The 9,857-nt window shown below is 52.3% G+C and overlaps 1 protein-coding gene and 1 long non-coding RNA gene across 2 annotated transcripts in view; one reads left to right on the top strand and one right to left on the bottom strand.

Moving 5' to 3' along the window:
* The first annotated feature begins 30 nt into the window (after positions 1 to 30).
* Positions 31 to 2,499, top strand: LOC105001594. Its single transcript, XR_826883.1, has 3 exons — positions 31 to 178; positions 961 to 984; positions 1,062 to 2,499. It is a non-coding gene; the product is annotated as an uncharacterized LOC105001594 (long non-coding RNA).
* A 6,011-nt stretch (positions 2,500 to 8,510) lies between these two features.
* The window catches only part of HOXC11 (homeobox C11), a 3,269-nt gene continuing 1,922 nt past the window's right edge, over positions 8,511 to 9,857 (bottom strand). Inside the window, exon 2 of the mRNA XM_010857953.1 lies at positions 8,511 to 9,772. Coding sequence (XP_010856255.1) covers positions 9,540 to 9,772 — 233 coding nt within the window. The 3' untranslated portion in view covers positions 8,511 to 9,539. The remainder of the gene's footprint in view (positions 9,773 to 9,857) is intronic.

The raw sequence follows: 9,857 nt of genomic DNA, 5'->3' as shown, positions 1-9,857 counted from the left end.
GAGGGGGGTGCGGGGGTTCTAGGGAGAATGGGGTTTGCTTACCCGGGAACCAGCCTGTAACTCCTGGGGAGAGGGGGGCGGGAGAAGGTGGGGGGAAATGCGGGAGAGAGTGAGAGAGCGAGGCAACTCAGGGCTCAAAATAGTCAAATTCAAATTAAAAGGTCAAGACACGATTCAGGTACTTCTTCCCCTCTCCTCACCTCCTCTTTTCCTCGCCTTGGCCCCCGCCCCCACTTCTTCCCTTGGGATGGGAGTGGGGTGAGGTTTGGGGGAGGGCTCCTGTGGACAGAAAAAGGGAGAGAAAAAGTTAAGGACTCCCGAACAGAACTAAAGTTTCTCCTCTCCTGCGTCCTCCTTCGTCGGGCTCCTTCCTTGGGGCTGGGAGTTCAGCTCGGGACCGCCTGTCACGGAAGTTGGTTGAGTCGCCAGTTCCCTGCGGGGATTGACGGGGAATCTCCAGTGTCCGGGGCAGGCCAGGGAGGGGTCAAGACGGCTTTAGGGCTGCGTGGGCGAGGGAGGTTCCGAAGGGGTTTAGGGGTCGCGGGAGGAAGAAACCGGCAACCCAAAGCGCCGGCTCCCCGACCAGGGAGTGCGGCCTGGGCCTGGCTGGGTGGGCGGCTCCGGGGTTATCAACTCAGGGGCTGGAAGGCTTTGGCCTTGGAGCCGGTTCGGCTGCTTTGCTCCGAGCCCTGGCGGCCCTCGCTTTCCAGTTGACCTTGCCCCCTATGAAAACAGGGAATATTCCCAGAGAGAAAGAGGGAACCCTCGGGGCCGCCTCGAGCGGCTTGGGGGGAGTCACGTATCAACCGGGAAACCGGGACAACAGAGGCGGCGACGAAACCCGACCTACAGAAGTGTCCTTTACGGAGCCAAGGAGCTGGGGGCATTTTTGAATGGAGCGGAACCAGACTATTTTTGTGGTTGTTATTTTATTTTTTTATTTTTATTTTTTGTAATAAGGGAAAGCGAGAAATAAGAGACAAGGTATGTTTCAAATAGTTCTTTCCGTTTCTTCATCGCCTTTCTCCCAAAGCGAACTAAACTCTCTACCCCTTCCTCAGGAGACGGAATGTGGAGAATATTTTGTCTTTCCGGTGGCCCCACATTTTCCCCAGTGCTGAGCCTCGGGTTTCGATTTTCCAAAGGTTTGGAGCCGGGCCGGGAAAGGGATCTGAGCCCCGGGCGCCCTGGCGTGGAGTGAGGAGACTGGATCCCTTCTAGGGAGGCCCAAGCCGGCGGCTTCTAGAAGACGACTTCGGAAAGAAATCCGGGATTTCTTGCATCCAGAGGGCGAGAGAGAAGGCTCAGGGGTTCCTGAACCCCAGGAAAAACTGGAAGAAAATGTTTGTAATGTGTGACTTGCTGACCCGGCCAGCCAAGGGAGATTTGAAATGCTTTCGTGTTTTCATTTGCAGGGGTCGCAGTGGGCTCGGCACAGGGGGATGGCCCGGGCAAGGTTAGCCTGCTTAGGCCCCAGATGAGACTTGGCCGGCCGGGGCGGCAGTCAATCCAAGGAGCCATTTGTCCCACCGCCCACCCCGCGGGAAACGCGGAGACTTTATGGCAACTCTGTTTGTATTATCTGCATAAGTCTTTCCCCACCAGTTTGATCGAAACTGTTCGCTTTTACGAGGACCCAACGAAAATTCCCCGTCATATTTATCAGCCGAGGATAAAAATTTAGTATGGGAACTGATATTTCCTCATTTATGGGGCGATGAAATTAAAGACCAAAGCAATTGAGAATTATATGGCTTTGGGGGGTTCCCTCCCCCCTCTTTCACGTCTCCTTTATTTTCCTGCCTGGTGTGCCTGTCCCTAGAGTTTGACGTCCCAGTCCCTTGTCCTTGCTCCCCATTTTGGGGTCTGCTGGGCCCTGTCCCCCACACCCAGGGGCCGCTTGACCACCTCAGGCTTTTCCTGGTCTTTCTCTCCGTGTTGGAAGCTGGGGGCCGGGACATCATTCCCTGACCCTCTCTGCCCAGGCCGGGCTGGTATCTGCTGGGGTTGTGGAAGGTTTTCAAGAGCCTTGAAGGGGAAGAGTGTGAGCCTAGCCCGGGAGGGGGCGAGGGAGGCGGCAGAATGAGGGGAACAAACTCCAGATAACCTCTCATAAACATCCAGCCCCACGGCTTAACCTGGGGAACCAGCTGGAGGGAAGCAGACTCACTGGGCCTTGCGACCTGTCTCCCAGACCAACCTGACCCCGGTCCCAAACCTACTCCTTACCTCAGCCCTGGGTGGGGACAGAGTTGCTTTCAGAATCCTCGGTATTATTCATGGAAATAATCCCCCCGGGGAGAACGAACTTCCCGCCTCCACTCCCACCTCCTCACAAGAACGAATAGTGTTTAAAGTTGAAATAATTAGAAGTATGATAAACACGGCCCATTAATGAAAAAAGAAATCAAATTCATCAGCCTAAGTGGGACCCCCGGTGGGACAAATGTTTGCCTTTAATTACGCAGGATAAACGCAAACCCAGAGCTGTTAAACAAGTACCCGAAGCCACAGACTTGAATAACTTGTTGGGTTATTGCAGACTGGGGTTTCTGCCCCAATGGAGGCGAAAAGAAGGAAGATGCATGGGCCAGAACGGTGAGAGGGGGCGACTGTGTGGGTCCGCGTGTGGGTCCTGGCCCTGCCCCCTCGGGCTCCATCGAGCAAAGGCCGGTTCAGTCCTATTGCCCAGGCCTGGCGTTCAAAGGCACTCAGGCCACCACGGCCACCCCGCCTGCCACCGCTGCCAGGCGCCCATCAGCCCAGCCCACGGGGCCTAGAGCCTCAGGCCTGCACCCCTAGGGAACTGGATTGGGGTCCAGGAGAAGTCTGTGTTGCTAAAATCACCGTTAAGCCATTTACCCAACTTTCCCTGAAAGTGCCCAGTCTATGCCTGACTCAGGATTGCCCTCTTTTTGCCTCAACTTGGGGATGCGAAAATTCAGGGGCTTCAGGCCACAATGAGGGGGGCTCAGGCGGCACCTATATTTTGACAATCCCCCCCACCCCGAGCGCCCTGGCCCCTTGCGCCCTGGAAGGGCACCAGGGATGGGAGCTGGGCCTCCTGCCACCAGTGGGACTGTGACCAAGGAAGAGGTGGAGAGTGCTCATCACAGATTCCAGGGTGATCGGCGGCGGGTTCTAGAGGACAGGCTGAGGGCTGGGGCGCTAGAGGTCCCCACGTGGAAACAGAAGCCTGAAAAGGTAGTGCTCGATGAACAGAAAGGAACCTCGGCTACTTTGCCCGCTCTAGCCTTCAAAACGCCCCAGAGGCACCCTTATTCCTCCAGGGAAAACTAGTGGAGTCTCCTCACCAGGTTAAGGAAGTCATCTAGGAAATTCCAAATGTGAAGTGAAACAAAAATAAAATGTCTCTCCATTTAGGATCAAATAATAAAATAATTATACAGTGTGTGTGTGTTGAAATATCTTCAAGCGAAATGGAAAACAAAATCACACCAGTGGTGAAAACTGCAGAGTTTTTTCCCCTCTTGTTTTGGAGGCCCAAATAAATCAATCTCTTCTCAAAACTTGAAGGAAAAATTTGCTTTCTTCCTTAACACCGACCGGGCTCTGCCCCGGCTGAACTGGGAGCAGAGAAATCTCAGGCAAAAGAATGCTTAGAAGCTCCCCAGCACCCCCACCCCACCCTGCAAACAGATTTTTAAACAGGTACAAGAGGCAAGTGGGAGGCCGAGGACAGGACGCATGGAGGGGCCTCTGATCCACCCCGATCTCCTCGCCACGCCGGCAGCCCAGCCACCAGAGTCGCTCTCACATCTGGACATTGTACACGTTTGCACCCAGATGCTATGGAGGTTACCGCCTAGACACGTGTCTGACTAGGCGCTTAATTGTATGTACAGGGCCACACATAGTCACTTTTACCCAAAAATGTACTCCCTGCGATTCCCGCATCCCGAAGTCTCATAACCAGCACAACGGCTTTCTTGCCCCGCTGAAGCCAGCTAGTTATTTAACTTTGCCTCCTGAATTGAAACCAGACAGCAAACACATCCAAGAGAAGCTTTAGGAGGAGGACGGATGGGAGGATGTCTGGGGAGGGGGAAGACTTGCTCCCCACTTTATGGTGTGCTCCCAAGTTACCCAGTAGGTCGGGTTTCCAGCCCGAGTCAGGTCTGCGGTCGCCCGGCTTACTCCAGAGAAAATCTCGCTCCTCCCTTACCGGCTAAATTCCTTTTTGAAGATCTTTGTTTTCCATCTTCCTCCCCACCCCTTTCTTTCTTTCCCCATCTTCTTCCTTTCTCGTTATTTGCTTCTTTCTCTTTTTCTCTGGAATCCATTTGTTTCCTTCTCTTTTTCGGATTCTTTCTCTTTTTAAATTAATTGTCGTCCTTATTTCTCTCTTCCTTCTTTATTATACAATTTATTCTTTACTCTTCTTTCCTCATCAATGCTTTCCTTTCCTTTGACTTTCTCCCCCAGCTCTTCTTACTTTTCTCTGTTGCACCCGGCGCCCGGAGAGGGGGAGAGCACCAGGTTCCGTAGCATCCCTCCCCAGCCCCGCTGCTCAAGCTTGGAGTTGACCTTCCCCTGCCTCCAGCCTTAACTCGGCTCCTCACAAGGCGAAGTGTAGGGCTGTCAACGGCTGGCAGCCAGGCCTCAGCAGTCGCCATTAGAGAGAAGGAAAAGCAGAGTCTGGAGCACGTCCTGACCGACTCCGATGGCTCCCTGAAGTGCCCAGCTCCAGGGCTTAGGTACCCTCAAGTCCATCACCCCAAAGGAGCCTCATCCGCCAGGCCTGTTTTGGAAAAGTTACTCCGTCTTTGTCGTGACTTCCAGAGCTGAACATTAAAATAGCCCTTGTTTCAGTCAACTTGATGTCCCGAGGCTGGAGTTAGGGGAAATGAAGGAGTGGGGTTCCGTCAGTCCCAGGTGGGGGGCAGATCCAAGGAGTCACAAGCAGGCTTAGCAGCCCAAGGCCACATCTCTACACAGGCACCTTTGTTCTGCACGCTCCTGGACTGCAGCCCACTGGCTTTCCTCTTCTCTCCGTCCTGCAATCACTGCAACCTCTGGGCAGGCAGTTCTTGTTTTGAATTCTGTCTTTCATCAAACCCTTTGTGGACTTTGCAGGAGGCAGGGATGCGGGTGTGTGTGTGCAGAGACTCTGCCAACTTGGAGGTCTGAGTCAAGGTTATGGGTCTCCACTTTGTGCAGTGGGTTGAGGGTGCGCAGTGTGTGTGTGTGTGTGTGTGTGAGAGAGAGAGAGAGAGAGAGAGAGAGAGAGAGATGCCTACAGGAGAACAAGAGGATGTGATGGAAAAGATCTGGTCCAGTTGACATCGTCCAAACTTTGGGGGTCTGTTAGTGTGTGTCTCAACAGCAGAGTGGCTGAGACTTTCCCAGCAGCCCCCAAAGCTGGGTCTAAGGTGGGCCTCAGGAATGAGTAATCCCTACCTTTAAGCCTTTAGGTCTGAGCGACAAAGAAGCCTTAGAGATGCAGCTCCAGACATCACCCCCCCCACACCCTGGACCCCAGAACCTCTGTCTCCCCACCCTCCCAGAGATCCTGAGACTTCATTCCATGGAAAGACCAAAACTTTAATTTTTTTTTTAAAAAGGGAGGAGGAATCTTGTAAAACTTTTATGCCAAACAAAGTTATAAAAACTTCCCAGGCGTTGCCTTTTCCAAAGGTTTATATGAATAATAAAGAGTGCAGTCGCGTGCACACAGTTCTGGCGGGCTCTGAGCTGGGAGCCTTCAGCAAACAGCGTTATCCAGCCCTGGGGCACCAGGAAACCCCAGGGGCTGCCCCCTTGAGGGAATATTTGCTCGGAAAGGAATTGCCCTGTAGATTCCGGAGAGGGGCGGGGAGAGGGAAGGGGTGTTGCCCTTGACTCCCTTGAAGTTCAAAGTTCTTTTTTGCTCTGGTGAGGAAAAACCCCCTCTGCCTTCAACCCACTCGAGAAATCAGCCTCAGGTAGTTTCTTCTTCTCTGGTTGAGGAAGGGTTCCGGGTGTCCCCAACTCCGTCCACCTTTCAGACACCTGGTCTGTAACCTTCTTGCTTGTCCAAAGCAGAGCTCCCCACCGGCCCCTTCTGGGACACCTAGAACCTGTGGGTTTTCTCTCAAAGGTGCTTGATGGGGCTTTGTGAATCTTCTTTCAAGTCTCCCTTGCCTCACCATCCCCCAGCAACCCCAGGTCTGAGCGACAAAGAAACCCAAATTCAAGACTGGCCCCAACCCACTTTTCTTTTCAAGTCCCCCAGGTTCCCCCGGCACCCCTAAAGCCCATAGTGGGAGGGGGAGGGGCCCAGAGTGCTCTCTCAGCCCACACCACTTAATACCCTTGTAAACTCCCACGTGCGCTATAAACTTGGATTTTTACAACCAACATTCCTCCTTAGCTCCAGGAAACTTTGAACTCGGCCTCGGGTTTATTTACTGGGGTGGGGGGAGGGGATTGGGGGTGCTGGGAGCTGAGAAAAGCAGGAGGAGAAGAGGGGGGAAATGCAGGCAAGGGGGTAATGGAATGGGGGTCTGGGGTGTGTTGGGGGAGCCGAGACTATCCACGGCGGGGTTGTTTACTATTTAGGGCGGAAGCGTTTTCTAACACAGGCCAGACTGGGTCGTTAAGGGCGAAATGAAACTGGGTTTAGAGGCGCGGGGGGGGCGCTTTATGGCGGCGTCTAGACGAGGCTCTTTTGTTCCCAGGCAGCGCCGCGGCTGGAGGGGATTACCCGAAGAGGTTGAGCCCAGAGTGCCCCTGACCGGCAAGGGCGGGGTTGGACATCCCAGGGGCCCGGAGGTGGGTTTGTTTGGGGGACAGAGACCTCTTTTTTCCCCTAACTTTTAGAGGGTCACCCAGGACTGGCAGGTTCCTGGGCTTGAATCCTAGAAGCTTTTGTTTTTCTTTCACTATGTCACTCTGCGTTTTCCTTCAGAAATCCTTCTAGAGCCGGGGACCTTTTCTGAGCTTCACAATACAGGGAAAGTGGTAGCTTTGGATTTTTAATATTTTCCTTCATAATCAGGAGCCATTTGGAGATTAGTATTTTGCTTTATAAACAGGTTCCTTCTATAGCGTTATCGTTATCTCCTTCCTATTTTATTGGAAACACAGCCGGCAGGTCAATATCCCTTGTTATTACTGGTGGACAAACACCACACCTAGAGAAATCTCTCGTATTTCTGTGCATACGCATGAACACGTGCAAGCTCACACACACACACACACACAGAGGCTTCTCAGATGCATTGCTGCTCACATTCACTAAACACCCAGAGTGCTTACACACCTCGGAGGACACGAGCTCTAGATGTGCATGTGGTCAATTCTACTCCACACTGCAGGCAAAAACACACACATAACATCCTTTTCATGTGCACCCATAGGCATCCCAACTTAAATATTTGTGTGCAAGCACAAGAAAGGATTGTGGGGCTGCGTATAAACCCCAGTTTGTCAATTTCATCTCAAGACCTACATTTACAAACTAGAGATTCAGATACCTCTGTCATCAAAAATGAGAACCTAGATGCAATAGTCAGTCCATAGTCGTGGTGCTTTTTCTTTCATTCAACAGAATTGTTATTGACAAAAAAACATTTTCTTTGAATTACAGAACAATTCCAAAGAGAAGGGAAAGATGAGAGAATTGCTTCCAAATCTCAGCCCCCAAAGAACGAATTTGGAACAGAGACCACCAGAGTGCCCTCACTGAACGCGCTGAAAGGACTGTGGTTATCTTTATACAGAAGAAACATGCAGCAAATATAGATGGGTGTGGCGACGGTCTCACAGGTTACCTCCTTCCCCAGAGCCCCACCCCAAGCCAACCCCTTACAAAACGAATCTCTGGGGCTTTCTACTCTGGGAAACCAACGTATAAACATCAGGGTGGCCAGCCCCAGTCTAGGGTCTTGTTGTGTCTGGACGAACTGGCCATTTGTGCTTGAGGGGAAGGGGCCCAGCCCCACCTTCTCACCCTCGGGGACCAGCGCAGAGAGGAAAGGTAGGGGCTGGCTTTCCCCCTTCTCCCCTCCCTCCCTCGAAACTGTATATAAAAATTCCAATACAGTCTTCTCATGGTTGAGGGGGAGAAAAAAAGGAAAACCGAAAACCCTACCCTCGACCCTACACATTTAACTGCGACAGACGGAGACATCTGGCAGGAGGGCGGTGGAGCCAAGAAAATTCCTATAAATTTAAATTCGATGATGGTTACAATTAACTCCACAACAAATGTGTGCTTAAACGGAAAGCGGAAAGCATTGCTGGGCATTTGGACGAGGCTTGAGCAGCACATGAGAAAGGACAGCTTTGAGACTCACTGTGGAAAGTCCTCAGCCTGAGAGCTGGAGGAAGCTACTGCCACACGCCTGCCCCTGCCCATGGAAAGGAGGGAGCAGGCCCGCTAGCTCTGGCCTACTTCACCTTCACATGCTCTGCCCGCCTGCCTCCTCCTCCGCCCGGAGAGCACCGAGGGTTTTAAGAGGAGAGGGGCTAATAAAAGGATCAAATAAAATCATAATATTGAACAGAATGAAATATCTTTATTTGCCACAAAAAAAAAAAAAAAAGTCACAGCAATCCCTCTGGGACAGGGAGCGAGCCGGATGGGGATTGCACATGTACACACACTCACGCACATGGAGATGGGTGATTCCAATCTCATTCCAGGCCAGTCCTACCCACACCCCCTCAGGGTAGAAAGAAATGCTTGTGAAATTTATTTACAAAAAATTCAGGCCCCAGCATAGGGGAGGTGCCCAATCCCATCTCCCTATTGCCTCTTCCACCCTAATATTTTTTATTTTTTTCCTTAACAACAACAACAAAAAAGGAGGTAACAAATGCATAGACTATAGCTATAAATTCATGAAGTGGGGCGCGGCTAGGAAAAAGATTAGGAAACCTCGATGCACCAGTTAAGAAATTTCGAAAGAGGGTTCTACACCTTCAAGGGGAGAACAGCTAGGCTCGGGTGGGGCCTGGGCGTAGACGGAGGTAGGACACGAGTTTGCACACCTAACACCAGGTCAAAGGAACAGAAATTTCACAGCAAGGCGGGGTCACATTTAGCTGCCCCCTACCAATGGAGCTAGGTGGGGTAGGGATGGGGAGCCCGGGAAGTCTCCCCTCGCAGACCCGGTGTCCTAGCAGATCTTGTCACTTGGGCAAGGGAAGGCTTTTAGTTCAAGGATTGTTCAGTTCAGGCGCCCACTACTCTCGCCCCTCCCCCACCCAATTCGAGCAGCAAGACATGGTCGCGAGGTGTGTTTTCTTTTAAATAAAGAGTCTTGGCCTCGGCGCCAACGGTGTCCACTCGCCGTGGGTCAGACACTTTCCTTCATCCCCCATTCCAGGCCCTGTCCCTGTCCCACATGGAGTCAGACCAAGGTGAAGGAGGTTGTCCAGAAAGACGTGCGGGAAACGGCAGTGGGGGCCAGCCCTGGCCACAGTCCAGTTTTCCACCCGCGGAAAGTAGGCGAGTTAGAAAATAAAAAATAAAAATAAAATAAAATAATTTTCCCCTTTCCCCCCTCCCCTCAAAAGGGCCCAGTCTGCGGTTACAGCAGAGGATTTCCCGAGAAATACTGCAGCCGGTCTCTGCTTAGTTTTTTTTCTTTCATCCTTCTGTTCTGAAACCAAATTTTCACTTGTCGGTCCGTCAGGTTCAGCATCCGAGACAGCTGCAGCCGCTTCTCTTTGTTGATATACACGTTGAAGAAAAACTCTCGCTCCAGTTCCCGGATCTGGAATTTCGAATAAGGGCAGCGCTTCTTGCGGGTGCGGGGGGCGTCTGGAGGGGAGGGGAGGGGGCAAGTGCGAGGAGAGGGGGAGAGAGACACGTGAGACCCTGGCGACCCCAGCCCCCCGGAGCGCTC

Source organism: Bison bison, unplaced genomic scaffold, assembly GCF_000754665.1.
Source record: "Bison bison bison isolate TAMUID 2011002044 unplaced genomic scaffold, Bison_UMD1.0 scf7180017864383, whole genome shotgun sequence".
Lineage (NCBI taxonomy): Eukaryota > Metazoa > Chordata > Mammalia > Artiodactyla > Bovidae > Bison > Bison bison.
This window is presented reverse-complemented; position numbering and strand designations above follow the sequence as displayed.